Source organism: Anopheles marshallii, chromosome 2 (assembly GCF_943734725.1).
Source record: "Anopheles marshallii chromosome 2, idAnoMarsDA_429_01, whole genome shotgun sequence".
Classification (NCBI taxonomy): Eukaryota; Metazoa; Arthropoda; class Insecta; order Diptera; family Culicidae; genus Anopheles; species Anopheles marshallii.
The window spans coordinates 63,555,666-63,572,058 of NC_071326.1; the positions used below are offsets into that span (position 1 = coordinate 63,555,666).

At 41.4% G+C, this 16,393-nt stretch overlaps 1 protein-coding gene across 1 annotated transcript; it reads right to left on the reverse strand.

Moving 5' to 3' along the window:
• Nucleotides 1-3,606: 3,606 nt before the first annotated feature.
• On the reverse strand, nt 3,607-16,327 carry LOC128719551 (sodium-dependent serotonin transporter). Its single transcript, XM_053813177.1, has 7 exons — nt 15,778-16,327; nt 7,428-7,884; nt 6,915-7,188; nt 6,368-6,841; nt 4,300-4,500; nt 4,065-4,232; nt 3,607-3,687 (listed from the first exon to the last, which is right to left on the reverse strand). Exons 1-7 carry the CDS (start codon nt 16,325-16,327, stop codon nt 3,607-3,609), a joined length of 2,205 nt encoding a protein of 734 aa, XP_053669152.1.
• Between the last annotated feature and the right edge of the window lie 66 nt (nt 16,328-16,393).

The window sequence follows — 16,393 nt, forward strand, 5'->3', positions numbered from 1 at the left end:
TCGCGTGCTTTGCAGATAGAAAGTAGCGGACGGAACCAAAGCAGCTGGTACATCGTTATCTGGACGTATTGTATAAAAACGTATCTCTCTAAACTATGTACAGATTTAAATGATTTTTTGCGTTTGAAAAAGTATATTTATAATTGCTGTTTTAGCTTAAAATATTGGATATATTTGTATATATTTGCTAATGAAAAGTGACACAATTTGAAACTTCGACTTGAATACATAATAGTGTAATATTCATATTTTCATGTTATGAAAAAAAATTGTGCGAAAGTTTGTGAACGAGGTACATAAGGTACTTAACGTACTGGGCGTCCCCATAAGAAATTGATTCGATATAGCGTTTTTCAAACATGTTGTACATGTGGAAGTAAACCAAACCAGATAAATAACTGGAATGAAGTAGCAAAATGAATCTTGTGCTAATCCTGAAAATGTTGCACTATGGAGTTTCTCCGTTGTACCGCTGAATGCTGAATGAATGAATTTAGAGTGTTTATTTCTTATTTCTTATAGACATGGTTTCAACTGATGGAACGTTACAAAACATAACAAATCGTTGTATTAGATTCGTAAACGATTGGTTTGGTTTGGAATGGAGATGAACCAAGGCCAATGGTAGCACAATGGGTATTACAAGTAGAAGGGTAATACAAGTAGAAGGGTGCTAGCAATCCTCGTAATCCTATTGTTACTAGCAGATTTTGCATAGGCACATACTATTTCTATTTAAATCAGTTGATAAATTATGCTCTCAAGTGATCACAAAGTTTTTGCCCATACTGATTAATTTTTCATAAACGTACCAGCACCAATTGGGGCGTTGGGAGAAGAACCTGCTGAAAGTAGCCACAAATTACAAAAGAGATAGACGTGAGCATTCAAAACAAAAAAATGATTAAAAATTTGTAACTTCAAGTGCCTTATCATGAACGCTCTTTAGTTACCGGATCATTTCATTAGTTCAATTTCGACGTTTAAAAGGCCTAATAAGCCTAAAAAGAGTCTAACTTTCCAGAGGCTGTTAAAACTATATGTTGCTTATGGGTATATATCGAAACAAATTCTGCGGGATATACTAGATGTATGTTTTGCAAGTGCTATCAATATATTTGGTAATAACAGTCTACACCCAATAAATACAGTTGACCCAGAATACCAGTGAACATTTCCAGACGATCAAGTAACTTCGATACAATACCTGAGTTGAAAGACCAGGCACCTCCACCACCTCTACATCAACCTGTGGGTAACGGCAGATAAGAGACCTTTTCAAAGCTACATGCAGTCTCGCTCCACAGATTCAAAATTTCAGTTAAAAAAATTACACCCCTAAAAATGGATAAAAAAGTAAATTATATTCAATTCAATAAATCATTAAAAGCATTGAAATAAAAAAAAACAAGAACACCTTAAAATTAAAAAGGTTATTATTAACAGCAGGAAAATAGCAAAAAAAAAAACATTCTAAATCCCTTTTTTTAACGTCTCCTGGTGGATTGATAGGTAGGTGTGAGCTAACTTTTTTGTTAGAACGGTTTGGTCTTATTTACAAAACTTAATATTCACCCAAATAAAAAATTGATTTTTTTCACAAAATAATTTGTTTTGAAATTTGTTCGAAACTGCGCACTGTGCATTACTAGCTTTATTGCAACCTGAAATTTATATTGTAAAAACGTGAACATGTACGTCTTGTGACTACGAATTCTGTGCTGGAGGTTGCAAATAATCAGAGGAATCTTTTTTTACACATTTAACAATTATTCGGATGTATTATTTCTTTATTGAAACCACACGTTCTTTTCGTTTAACTTATGAAAGCAAATAAAACATCAAAGAACTTTATTGTCCATGTTGCTATGTTCTGTTCAAAATACGAGATTTGCATAACGTCTTTTCGTTATTTTACATTTGTCAACAAATGTCTAACAAATCTTGAAACAAAATGCCCAACTCGCCATTCACACTGTACACGCCATTCGAGGCGACGAATTCACGTCCCAGAGCTACTTCAAATAAACCGAACAGCAAATGGCTGTATTGCTGCTCGATTTCTATTGTCCTACCAGTAACAGCTGTTTTGAGTTTTTTTTTATTCAATATCCTCCATTTTGGTTGTGAGATTTAGAGAATTAAACACACTACTTTCACAGGCGCAGCAGAAAGGCTAGAAAAGGATGTGTTAAAACAGTTTTTCAACGTATGGCGTACGGTGTCGAACATATTCGATGATTCGTCATCGATGATAATAATACCTCAAGATCGTACCTTGAGGATGCGTTGTACAGGTTGGTACGGGATTTGTGGTCGTTGCTCGTGATGGTTTTTGGCTCCCATCAGGTAATACATACCTAGCATATCCATTAGCCTACGGTTAGATTCCATAAAAATAGTTCTACTATGCAACATCCAGCAACATTCTGTGTTTACTCTGCACATGGTATAATATAGCTAACACTGTATATAAATTCTAGTATATGTAGATATAAATATCCGTTTAAATACTTCCTTCCAATTAGTCTATTAAATGCATCGATCGCTAGAAATATGTAAAACTTTATAAAAGCGTCTAACAACTTGCACTATGTCCGGTAGCCGTACATGATTCTTCTTGTACGTTTTTAAAGTGTAAGAGGATTTCTACCTGGCATTAGGATCTATTTCAAACAAATCGAAGTACCTAACGATCTTCCTGTCACTGTGCGTTCTCTTTGCGATCCACTTAATGTGTCAAAGCAACTCGAATTCTTTTCGACAGTAATGTATTTTTGTTTTGTTTTACAACAAGTCATGGAAAGGAACGAACTGATAGTAGAAATCCTGAGTAAAAATAAATCTTACATCAAGCTCTATAGTTTTTAACCCTACACAAGCACAATTCCTTCCAGTTTACTATCTACCTACCGAATGGATGAAAGTAGATCTTTTACAGGTTTCAATCAGTGGTTATTAGCGCAAGAAAGAATGCAGCACTATACATCCGGAGATGGCTGTAGCTACGGATGGCTGCTAACTTCTTTCGCATGCTTTGACGTGATTCCTCACAGAACTGAACCAGATCTACACCAACCATTCGGTGGCCAACGGAAATGTCAACTTTCCTCGAAACGTGTTCGTCGCGGCATAGCACGGAATGGCCTGCGATAGTTTCAGGCCAAAAGGATAGCAACCCGTAGGGGTTGTACGCGTATCCTCCAGCAGCAGCACGGCCGACGCAACAGGGATCGCCCCACAGATGGAGCCGGTTTCATCTCCACGCACGCGAAAACTATCATATTGACCAATGGCATCAGGAACACAGGCGCATCGTCCTTTCCTACCAAGAGTACATCTATTGCTACCAACGTGATTGCTACCGCTACTGTTGTTGCTGTTGCTAGTGCAACTGCTGTTACTACTACAGTTGCTGATGCTTCTTCTACAGCCTTTGCTACGTTCGCGATTACAACGGTGAGCGCTACTACTTCTACTACTACGACAACGACGATCATGGTTAGCGACGGTAATGGTGACGTTTGGGGAACAGCAGGAGTTCGTTGGTGAATCGAGGCGCACGAAGATACCGCGCCGCATACAGCTTTCTTCCGCGCAATCATGTCAGACGGCGGTGCCCGTATACAGCTGGCCGGGAATAGCGGTCGGTATCAACGGTTCTGGTTTGAACGTGCGTCTCAAGCGCTACAAGAACATGAGAAATTGATGCAACATAATCAGATATTGGCTACTCGAACTTTGGTACTAAGCGGAAAATTTAGTTATTAAACATGTGGTGTATATACGGATGAAGCTTGCCACGAAAGCCAGTCGCTCTCGTTTAAGAAATAAACAATACTATTATTTATTTTTACGATTAGTTAACTTCATACCCCAAGATTATGATATCATAGATTCAAGCCTAATATATATAAAATATCACCTAAATAAGTCCTGCCTATTACTACATTATTATGCTACTCTACCACATTTTTTACTACTTAGTAACAATTGTCGGGGTATTAAGGTACACCTTTGAATCAGTTTAGTACCTACACCTTACACATTATACTTATACTTACATCTTCACAGTTGCCCGGACTTTTCAAAAATTTATAAATCACATACGTTGGGATGCACAGGACCGATGACAGCGTTAATGCCCAACCAGCAGCCACACTCCACTCGGGATATTCATACTCCTCGCCAAGCATTTCCTCGTACCCGAGCAGCGAAAATATCAATATGCACTGTAACCGAAAGTATTTCCATTATAATAAAACGTAAGAAAAGCAAAGGCGAACAATAAACACTTACGAACAAAAATGTTGGACTGATGTACTTCCAGCAGATGCGCCAAAACAGTGACGGTTTCTTGCCCAACATCTGCTCGATGTCGGCGGAAAAGTTCTCCACACCGTAGAACCAAAACACGCCGGCCGCTTCCACAAACACTACGAACAGTATCGCCAGTCCGGGCCCGTACACGTTCAAAAAGTTTACCAAGTACACGCCACCCTGAAAAATGAATCGAAAAATTAATTAAAGTCTTTGCAAAATTACATGTTTAATAACATTATAAACAATGATTGGTCTAAGATTACTCGAAGCATTCAAAGAATCATAAATTGTGTTTCTAACTCGTACAATGCGTTGCTGTGCTCGCACATTTAGCGAATTGTCGGGATTAAATGTAGCCAACCGACATACCAACATACCGGACAGATACATATCTAGTGCAATGACATGGAAAAGGTTATCCTTCCGTACGCTTTGACGCTTGCATCTAGGACACACAGCTACCAGCGAAGGTGCACGAGAGGCGCGAGAAGAAACTGTTCCGAGATAAATCGTGTCCATCCAACACAAGCGATACCTTACCGCAAGAGGACGGTTTAAACGGTTCTCCATTGGCTCATGCATAAAAACATGTCCATCTCCCCCCACCGGTGGATGCTTCCTCCCTTCACGATGCTGTCGGCACGTATCGTAAGTGATTGAATTAACTCCGGAACATTATTTATCACTTGCCGACCATTGGTTGTGCTGTGTGCAAATGGCCTGTTGCGGAAGAGCAGGTTTACTTATCAATTCAAATGTTGTGAGAATGCCGGCCCATACCGATAGAGTGTTTTCCATGGCCATAGCCCGGCACTTCCTATACCGTCCACCATATACCATTCGCGATTGAAACAGTTCTAGGAATCTAGGCCAGCAAAACTGTTAGAATGGTACAACCGGGCCATCAAATTGACTTTTATTTGTCTTTTCGTTTTCTTCCACCATCGGGTCATTATCTGTGCAACAACCTGCGGGAAAACGAACAGATCCTTCCATCAATGCCAACCCATCCCACTTACACCATAGACTCGGTGGCATCCTGCGCTTTGTGGAGTCCTTCGCGAAGCTTTTCTTCCACCATCGATGCTGCACGTTCAATTGAACTTGAGTGAAAACTCCTCCTTTCTTTATAAAGTCTATCACTTTTATCTTCTCGATGTTTCATGAAACGATTGAAAGGTTTCGTACTTGTTATTTCTAACTCAACTGCTCGCAATCGGCTTTTGATGTACACCGCAAAGGCCCATTTTTGGCCATCTTCTTGATTTTTCCGCCTTGAACTGTGATACGACTACAAATGCAATTATTTCCCTTGCTTGATTCTGTTTATTAACTCTGTATATGTACATGACCATTTGACCATCGGAACTGTGTAAAACGGTAATTAATTGAAGGTTCAGTGATTTGGATGGAGTTGAGACGAATTCGAATTGTTAGAACAGTTGATTGCGGGAATGAAGTAGCTGTCTCTTCAAGGAGAGGAGACTTAAACGGTGGAAATAGCTGAACCCGAAATTACATATTTAATATTATCTACTTCTTTATCGACACAACAACCTCCAAAGGGTCTAAGGCCTGCCATTGCTGGTTCACTAGACTTAATTTAACAGATAGCCGGAAATTCAGCCCTTGCTTCAGAGGATAGGTCTAAATGAGATTTTGGTCTGGTCCTGTCCAGTTAAGAACGGACTCGACATAACAACATCGACGTAAACATAACACCACATAAACAACAAAAATCAATTTGTTTATCGATTGTTGCTAAATAAATATGCCGAAATCAGGCTCTCGGTGCTGAGTCGAACTTGTTTAGTGGTTAGAAGAGAAATCCGAAAAAGATTCAAGACTCCACTTCTACCATGAAGCCGAAAAATCGGTATCAATTACGGATGCGACACCAAATTACTCCGGAGTTCCGCTTCACTTAATATCAGAGTCAACATCGGAATCAAACCTCATCCAATCCAATCCTCCGTACGCAGGAATATTCCAACTCCAGAAAAAAAATGAATTTTGTCCAACACTACATAGAAGATATACTCACGTATGTCATAGTGGGAAGCGCGCAGATGTAGATCAGTCCAAGCAAGATCAACACAAACAGCTCTCGACGACGTCCGATCGTGCGTGGGTATTCATCGCAAAGTGCGGTAATCATCGCCTCCAGTCCGCCGAACGTCGAGTCTAGGCCGAGCGTGATCAGCATCAGGAAGAAGATGATCGACCAAAACACCGAACCCTTCATCATGGCGATCGCTTCCGGATAGACGATAAACACCAAGCCCGGGCCCTCCAGGCCAACCTCCTCGATCGATTTGTTCTGCACCTGTGCCATATATCCGAGCACGGAAAATATAACGAACCCAGCCAGAAAGCTGGTGAGACAGTTGATGCTACTCGTCAGCAGCGCGTCTCGATAGCAGTTGTTGTTAAACTTGTTGTAGCTCGAGAGGGCCAACAGTGTACCGAAACCAGGTCCAAGGGAGAAGAAGATTTGTGAGGCCGCATCGATCCATACCTGCAAATTGGTGTAAGATTTGAAAAGAAGCACCTTGCTGCAAGAGAGCATTGTACTACGGGAGTGTACTTACACGAGAATTATTGAGCTTATCCCACTGTGGCGTTAGATAGTAGCGAATACCCTCGGCGGCACCGGGTAGTGTTACACCACGGGCCAACAGAATGAGCAGCACGACGTACGGTGCGAGTGCCGTCACCCATACCACCTTCCCGGCACTACGAACCCCTTTCCAGAGCGAGAAGTATACCAGCACGAACACACCGAAGACACACAGAGCGAGCGACGGTTTGACCGGCCCCATAAAGTCCAGTCCGTTCGATTTGTACTGCTCCAATACCTGCCGTCTGTAGGGGAAAAGTGTCGGATGATGATAATGTGGCTACATTTTTTCATATCGTCATTATCGAATTCGTTCCCGTAGCACAAGAAACAATGAGGCAGATGTCGCATCAATCTCAAAGCAAGAAATTTATTTTTTTCCCTAGTTTTAGTACTCATATGGCAGGCACGGTGTGCATTTCTAACATGCCTTTAATGGCTTTTCCAATCGTAAACATTGCTCTATTGTTCGGTAGTTACTTACTCGAAAAATTCCCTCGCCGGACTGGACAGGGCTGGCCCATTGCTGACAACGCCTGCCACTGTCGCCATGGTGCTGGTGGTCAGATTCGACAGCATCGTTGGCAGTGTGCTGGACAGCAGGTGTTGCTCATGCTGATAGTAGTTGGGATGTGTGGTGGCCATTGTCGAGTTGCCCAGTGCAGACGCAACCAGTGTCACACCGGCCGACGCTGCATTCGTGGTCATTGATGACATGAGCGTAGTCGTCATCGTCGGTACGGCCGTGGTAGTGGAGACGATCGTTGCATTGACCCGTCCAGTGACCGGTGAACAGTTTTCCGTGTTCCACGGATTGCCACACTTGGTCCAGGGCAGTTCGGAGCTGAACGAGGCGAACAAATAGTACACGGCCCAACCGATGATGGTGTTGTAGTACATGCCCATGTAGATATCGATCAGGCAGATAGCGTATCCGACACCTGTTTGGCGGAAAGGGGAAAACGAATCCTTCGATTAAGTGTGGCACAAACACGGAAGGTAAGGACTGATCCAACAGAATCGTAAACTTGCATCCCAACGGCAAAGGGATGATATTTTAAAATATATTACTACATCCGATTGAGTTATTGGTCAGTGACGCATAAAATCGGATAGCATCGGTGGCAGGTGATTTACGATGGTGAGCGTCCGTCCGATTTATTGTACACCCTCGCCGGTAAGTGAACATGTACGTTGGACAACCGGAGACCGGGCTTCGGAACCGACGAAAACGTGTTACCGTGCCATTAAAGTCGGTTACCCGCAAGGCCGTGTTGACCTAGCCGGGAGGCAAACAGGGCGTACAGGAACTGAATCATGTGCACCCTGAGGAGTCATTTACGGAGACGAATTATTTCCCAATCAGAAACACCGATACGGATACGGTAGCACTGATTTTATGTTCATCCGTACACCACAATTCGGATTTGGGTCATTACAGTCACAATTTGGTCTGGATATCCATTCTGTCCATTTTTTTGAAGCCAAAACGCGCGACAATTTCCTGACACATAAAATTATGTACAACTAATCGTAGGTCCGAAACAGCTTTAAAAGCGATAAATAAACGATGTCTATCTCAATAAACGCTTACGCAATTGTCATCAATGAACGAAAATAATTTGTTAAATTGTGATAAAAGGCTTTTCCAGTTTAAAGCCAATAATTTAAAGTCCCATATAAAAGGCAGGTCTAACACATATCGGGCCTAGTGAAACTCATTTCGGCTTATCGTGCCATCCGGTTACGGAGTACCATCGAAAACGTCACTAACCCACGAACTTACTTCGCTCACCGCAAACAAGAAGGTACGAAAACACAAAATTAAATCCGGATGGGGTTTTTTTTCCCGATTCCCAGGTCAGAATGTGCCCCGTATTGTCCGGAACAGTATTTACGAGTGTGCACAATGGATTTAATTCTCCTCACCAATCCGCACAAGCACACGCTTTATCTATTTCATTCTTACAACTCAATGCACGATTCCTCCCCACATTTCGTTTGCGGTTCGGGCATGTTCTAGTTCGCCGTATAGTGTTCTTAGTCAACGGTAAACACTTACGTACTTTTCGAGTGTCGTTCCGTCCTTCTTTCTAGGGCAAAGTAAACCCCTTCGGGTGGCGCAAAGTTTCTGTCCCTGCTCCTTCTACGGCTTGATTCCATTTCACACTGTATCTTTTGACATTTACCGCCTTTCTAAACCACGGAGTTTTTAGCCCGAGTGGGATTTTCCCGTACGGTACGGTTATTCTACTACGGCTGGCGGTTTACAACCAGTGGTTAGGCACTTGTTGCTTGTCCGTCGGTTGCCACAATGGGTTCCCACTGGGGGCACATCCGAATCGAAATGCAACGATTCAACAAGTTACCCGGTCATGGTTCTTTTAGTTCGATTGTTCAAGACGAGCCTACCGCCATGGCCGAAGACCTGCAGTGGAATACTAGGCACAAAATCAAAGTCATCGTCTCACATTGTGCGCCTTCCGATGTGTCTTTAGTTGACAAAATGTTAATGGAGCGGAATGGAAAGCTTCTGTTATTGTTTATGTAGTCGATGGTAATCACAAAATGGACTGACCGGCCACTTGCGCACAGGGCCGGTCCTCTTGAGACCGGAATGGTACTATCCAAATGATGATTCTACGCTCTTCCCTCATTCGATCAATACTAGTCTCTGACAATTAATCAGAACCGAGCAAAGACACGGGTTTTTTTTTTATGGGCCAACTTTCTAGCTTCCTTTAGAGCTCCGAGGCTTATGGGTGAATTAATTGCTCGTAACAACTCGCAAAAGAAACGTCCCACTTTAAGCTGGATGACGAAGGACAACTTGGGAAGTGTAGAAACAAACATAAAAAAAAATCTCATACACTCATACTAATTCACGGACACACCCTCGCTGAAAGTAATACTAAACCTTTTGCAGCTCCAGTATTTTTCGCCCGGAAGTCGGTGACCGTGGTGGAAATTAATTTGCAAACTCACAACCCGCATGAACATTAGCCATATCCATTCTCAACCCCGTTTTGTCATTCCCGGTGTGTAAGTTCATAATTTATGAAAGTCTGATCCAACAGTTGAAATCCAACAATTTCTCCACGCGAAAGCTCAACCATCATCGTCTTCGTGGACATGGACTGAGCCGAACACACTGGCAAGCACGCCTTGTACGCCCTGCCGAAGTCGATAAAATAGGCATTGTTTGTGACGTTATCGCTAGAGCCGTTCGTTACCAACATCGTTTTTGTGCACCGTCATAGGGGCACTTTTAGGATAGACACTGATTTCTGTAAACGAGCAAATTGTCACTTGTTGTCTCGCTACTCTCAATGGCAATCCTTAGCGAAATGCTTCCTTCGTAGTGGACATGCTTTCCACGTTTTTTATCATCTTAAAGATGTTTGAAATTAATTTTTAACACATCAAGCTGTATCCTTCATACGAGCTATGAGCTTATTTCGAACGGTTAGAACTTTTTTAGGTCGAGTAGCATGACGAATATCTTCCCTTTACCGTACGCCAGACAAGAACTCGATTGTGCGCCCGTCTAAGAAGCACTCGTCATCGGACGTTGATTTTCGAGTAGCTGCTCATCAACCCGGGAGGATGTCTAAATTTCACACATCCGGCCCAGAAGCGCATGGAACGCATGAAAGGGTGGCAAAATTTAATCTAATTCCTGCCAACTCTCAATCTCCGCAATCAATACCTTACCACCGGTAACAGGAACAGGCGCACGGGAGACTGTTACGAGTTGCGTCCGAAGATGTAGCACGACTCGGCAGTGGGCTTGTTGGGCTCCGGCTCGAAGTATAAATGGATGCTAAATTGTCTATTCAAAAACAATTTCAAATTATTATCCATTTTTAAGGCTACGTCTAGGCTATATGGACTTCCGCGGGATAGGATCGTGCAGTAAGACATGGGTTACTGATTACTGGGGCAACGGTAGTGCAAAGTTTGTCTGCACTTGAACTTGCTTCGTGGTTTGTGCAGGAAAATTGCCATCAAAGTTTAATTTAGAAAACAAAATATTCAAGATATAACCAGCAAACCACAATAATCAAGGTGTATTCTCTGCAGTTTAATGCATAAACAACGGTACGATTTTCAAGTAGTATACATACCTACTATTAAAATAGTTCAAATTTCAACAAAACACTGCATTGCGTTCTGCAATTTACCATGGTATAATTAAATAAAATGTAATATTACAAAAATCTCATGTCTGCTGGAGAAATTCGCTGCATCGTGCTATTTAGGGTATGCAAATTTTGTTATTCGATTTGTGGGACATATGGCCAAAGTTGGCGGTATACATATTTGAAAGTATTTGTGTAAGCAAAGTCACAATTCAAATCGAATCAGTCAGTCAAATTAACGCAGGCAGGCCTAGGAAGCTGGATTACTGTGCCGTATCGTGAAAAATCTCAACAAACGAAGAAGCAGAATAAGTTATTCAAATTGTGTTCGAGATTCATAAACGTCGTGGTACAACAATATTAATATTAATTAAGTTAAGAATATTCACTGCTTAATTACAAAACCACGAGCCTTACAATCGAGACTATTAAAGTATCTCCACAGGATCCTTCAACTAATACCACACGTCCGAAACACAGTCATAGAACAAAGCCAAACATAGTCCAAGGTAGGTGTCAATCTCTAGAATATGACACATGACCAAGAAGGAGTAAATTGAATCATGTAAGCAGAAGACAAAAACCAATTCACCTTTCTTTCGTTCACTATCTATCAAGATGTTCGTTATGGTCCAAGATTATAATAGACTATGTATGAGTCTCTATGGTTCTGGAGTTTAAATGAAGGTAAGTAGGTGAATAGATAACACTCATAGAAAAAAAATAGAATCAAGCAATTTCTGCTCCAAAGTACATCCAAAATTAAAAATTGCAAGCATTTTAAGCGTTTTTTTTATTGATGGTCACTTTAGAAACAATCTTGGAGGCCTGGATTATGTATTAATAAATTTATGAGTTCGTACTACAGAAAAGTCATGTAAAAGTCATACCTCAACTATGGTAGAATTGTTTTACTCCAAAAAATATAGTGATGAAGATAAAGCGTACCAGTCACAATGCCAGACCTGGTAGTTCTAATGTTAAGTAAACATCAATGAAAAACGCTTATAATGCTTGGTAGCTCAAATGTTAAGAAGCTTACCGATTTATTTATTGATGATCGTACCTTTGAAGTCATTTCAAACTATCCCAATTCGAGGTGGACTGTCGTTCTAGGCCATTGCATGGTTATGAACTTATGGGTTCTTCTTCTTCTTCTTTAGCGGCTTCATCGCCATTTCTTTATTTTATATTTATCTTGTCTTATCTTTTTTTATATTTATTTTATCGCCATTGCTAGCTTTCTGTGACTTTATTTACCCATGGCTGGATAGTCAGTCCTGCGTACGGGGGATTGGTCCGGATGGGATTTTGGTCCGGTCCGTTCGTGTGAAGACCGGCACCGCTACAATCATGCCATCAGGCCGCCCAGGTTATAGGTTCTTACCTATGGGATATAATTTCTTCGCTGAATAAATATGATGCTGTTGTATCTCTATCAAACTTTCAATGTTCCAATACCAGTACAATCGTGGGAGAAATAACCTCTGCACTATCCTAAGATAGCGGAACATTTTTTTTTATTTCTGTATATGTTGGAATACAATGGAAAGTCACTTTAATGATCAGCTTCATCAATGGGACAACAGCACCATCATTCCTGAAACTCAACCTATAGGCCCTTTACAGTGAACATTGGGGCATGCGGAGACGATAGACTAAGATATATAACCAGGAAACGGGTTCGGACATATTCTAAAGTAGGACAAGAGTACCAAAGTATTTGTAACAGCCAATCAAGTTACTAAATTAATGAATACCATCATTTCTATTACAATATCAACGAGAAATGCTTTTTCTTGCGTTATTGATTTAGCGTTGTTGATTTTGTTCACATAAAACTGTTATATATAATCAAATGAACTTCTTCTGCCATTGTAGAACCCGTAAATTGTTTGCATTGTTTCAATTTTTATGCCTTTGATATGTCTCAAACCACTGATACGCTTGTCACCTAGACTCGATAGCTACAATAATCGTGAACACACACGTAGTAACACTGTTTCTTAACTTCTTCATATTTATCCCAATACCTTGAGATAACCAATCCAACGTTAAATTTCCCAACTATTAACCACGGCAATAAAATCCTATTGCGCAAGAAACAAGAAACACCCTCAACAGGTTGCATGCCCGACATAGATAAAAAGAGTAAGTTTGCTGCTAAAACAATTCACATCTCGAAGCACCGCTGTTAAGCTTTCCAATCCAATTCCACCAATCGTACCCACCATTGCATTGGAGTTTCGCAGCGAGGGTTAAAAAAAAAGAACCATGTTTAAGACCCACCAACCGCGCGAACAACCGTGCGAAGAAGATGGAGTAGCAAAAAAAAAACACACCTGAACCAATAATCGTTAGCACTTGTCAAGTTGTTGTACCGTGCGTTTACTACCGATATTCGTTTCGCTTTTTTACCATTTCAAATTACTTTCAGCGAATGTTTATGGACGTGTTTTATTGCCTGGCTGCCGTGACGGTGTAATGTACACGGGGCCGATTTTCTTCACTGACGTTTGCCATGCTTGCGTTTGCTGTAAATGGTGAGTACCATCCGTGCACAGTTTTCCTACGGTGTGGAAATCAAATCTTGCAAGTTCAGGTGGCGGATTAAGCAAAAAATATGTATGTGCTTGTAGTGAACCGTAGAACGTGGATGGGAGAAAACTATCTACCATATTTTGTAGACTAGCCTTGCTAACTCTTTACTAATCGATAAAGATTCAAATAATCGTGTCAATGAGCGTATATCGCGAGAGCAGAGAAGAAAACATACTTTTTTGTGGAACATATAATATTTATTCCTCGCTTTTCATATACATTTATCGTTACGTCTTGCCTGCCTCATAACATAAAAATGGAACATTTCACACCATTTCTCTTTACAAGTGATTTTTCACATTTACTTACAGCTAGATCGATATTCTGTTCAAAAACCCTCGCGTAAATCAGACATAATCCGGTATCATAGCTAGCGCTTTCGTTTGCTATCCGAGGATCATCCTTCTGAAGCAGCTTCGACCGCATAGAAGAGCGTATGTAAAAAAGTACCTATCGACGGATATGTGGTTGCTGTGGTTGCTCAAAGCGGTTAAGGTAAATCCCACATCCTACGGCAAATGTTCAACGGAATGTGGAGTGAGTAGAGTACTAAGGTTGATGGGCGACGTGCGATTGATTTGTTGATTTATTAGGACGATGCTAAAGAGGTGCAATAATCTACAACAAAGCCAAATAACAAAAAAAACACGTTTATTCTTACTCAATGAACTGCATTGCTGTGTGGAAATCTTTTGGTTTTCACCCACCCCAGAAAGATTCCCAAAGCAAGTACAGCATGCAATCGAAGAATCGAAATCTCGATAGAGCTTCGACGCAGACAAAGCGAGGGAAATCATCTAAATGGTGGAATAACTCTCATCCTCGTGCATTTCCCGTATGTCGAGTGTGTTGGGAGCGGTTAGTGACGACGGGTGGAAATTTTCTTGATTTTGCTCCATTTTTTTGTTTCCTATTCTGCCTTCCTTCCTGCTTTACGATCCGCTTAGCGCAAACGGAAGAGCAATTGTAACCATTATACCGTAGGCACGTGCATTTGTGTCTGCGTGCCACTGAACATGCGTCGTGTGTTAATGTTCGCCTATTTACTTCGTTTTGTGCGGTAGACGACGGTGTTTCTATTCACTTCCTTTTAACAAATCAACCCAACTTGCCTGATTTGTCTACGGTGCTTGATTGTTCGCATAATATCCGATAGCGATCTTCTTAAATCTCGCGTTTCCCTTTTGACACACCAAAAAAAAAGCGAAACTGTAAGGCCCAGGTTCGATGGATCGATCCATTGGAACGTTGAATTGTCACGTACGATGTCAGGGAGTACGATTCCTGCTATGCTGTCATATCTTCCTCGACGGACAGTCAAACCGCTCTGATAAAAGAGGGTAAATACTAAACAACCTGTCCGACAAAACAAAGATTGTCCTCAAGAAACCTAATTTTTATAAAGCATCTTTTATTCTGAATTATTTGTACACCTGCTTCCCGGAAGGATCGTGAGAAAGAGTGGACAAATTATGAAACTTGAAATGCTAAAGTCCCTCAATCCGATTGGGTTAATTAGTGAAATGGCAATATCATTAACTTTGGATGCCATTTTGATAAACTTTCCTTCGAAATGAATGCCTTTTTCTGAGAAAACAATTTCTTACTCATTATGAAAATCGATTTAAAACGTGGTTTTTTAAAATGTGTTTTAAATCTCAAATATTCAACGTTCAAAAGAAATTAGAATAAGACATTGTTGTCCCATAAATTGCATACTTCAAGGCAAATGTTTCTACACCCGTTTGATACAGTGTGTAACATAACTATAGAGCTGTTTTCGATATTGAAAAATAATGTTAAAGAAATAAAACCAACGAAATTTTAAACAGCTAAAAACCAATAAAAGAAACGTGTTAATAAACTACTCAATAAAATTTAATCAATTGAACAATAACAAAAAATAAAATAGGGTGGGTGGCTAGCCACTAGAAGAAACAAAATATCTTCAGATCTTAAAGAAATTTGATTTTCCATCGTAAATCGGTAAAAATTGCTTTCCAAAGAGGGTTTCTTCATTATGTACAATAACTTGTCCTTATTGCGTCCAATTTTATTAGAATTTAATGAAAACGCACAGCTTCTACTTACCTTTCAGCGCCGGGCAGATGCGTTTCCAGATGGAGAGGCAACCGCACCGATGAAACTGTCCCAAGGCAAGCTCCATGTAGAACAGTGGTAATCCTCCAAACAGCAGCATAATACAGTACGGAATGAGAAATGCACCGCCCCCGTTCTGGTAGCAGATGTATGGAAAGCGCCACACATTGCCCAAATCCACCGCAAATCCAATCACGGCCAGCAAGAATTCCGCCTTTTGACTCCAAGTTTCACGGCGCCGTTCGCCCGTTAACGCCACTACAAGGTTGCGCTCCTTGCCACTTTGAAGAATCTGTGCTGTCTCCGTGGCAGCCGGGTGCGTTGTCTTGGTCGTAGCTGAATTTCCATTGGAGGCTGGTTCCTTCGGGCCAGCACCGGCCAACCCTGCCGTGTCAGAGGAATCGGGCGGTTCATCGCGTCCACCATCGCCGGACGTTCCGTTGGTGCCGGGAGCCGTATGCCACGAGTCACGCTTTTTGGCTCCACGTGAACCGGAACCACCCGAACCGGAGGAATTGGTCGTCCCCGGCTCGGTTCCCATCGTGCCGTGCTGGTACTTTCCTTACGTGCTTCTAGTTGTTCGAGGATTTCTAGTGGGCTGGTTGTC

Bases quoted from the DNA above. Each gene is read 5' to 3' on its own strand.
- LOC128719551 (XM_053813177.1), bottom strand. From the start codon at position 16,327: ATGGGAACCGAGCCGGGGACGACCAATTCCTCCGGTTCGGGTGGTTCC. The intron at 6,842-6,914 runs GTAAGTACACTC...ACCAATTTGCAG, and splicing joins ATAAGCTCAATAATTCTCGT to GTATGGATCGATGCGGCCTC. The intron at 4,501-6,367 runs GTGAGTATATCT...TTCATTTTTCAG, and splicing joins CGCTTCCCACTATGACATAC to GGTGGCGTGTACTTGGTAAA.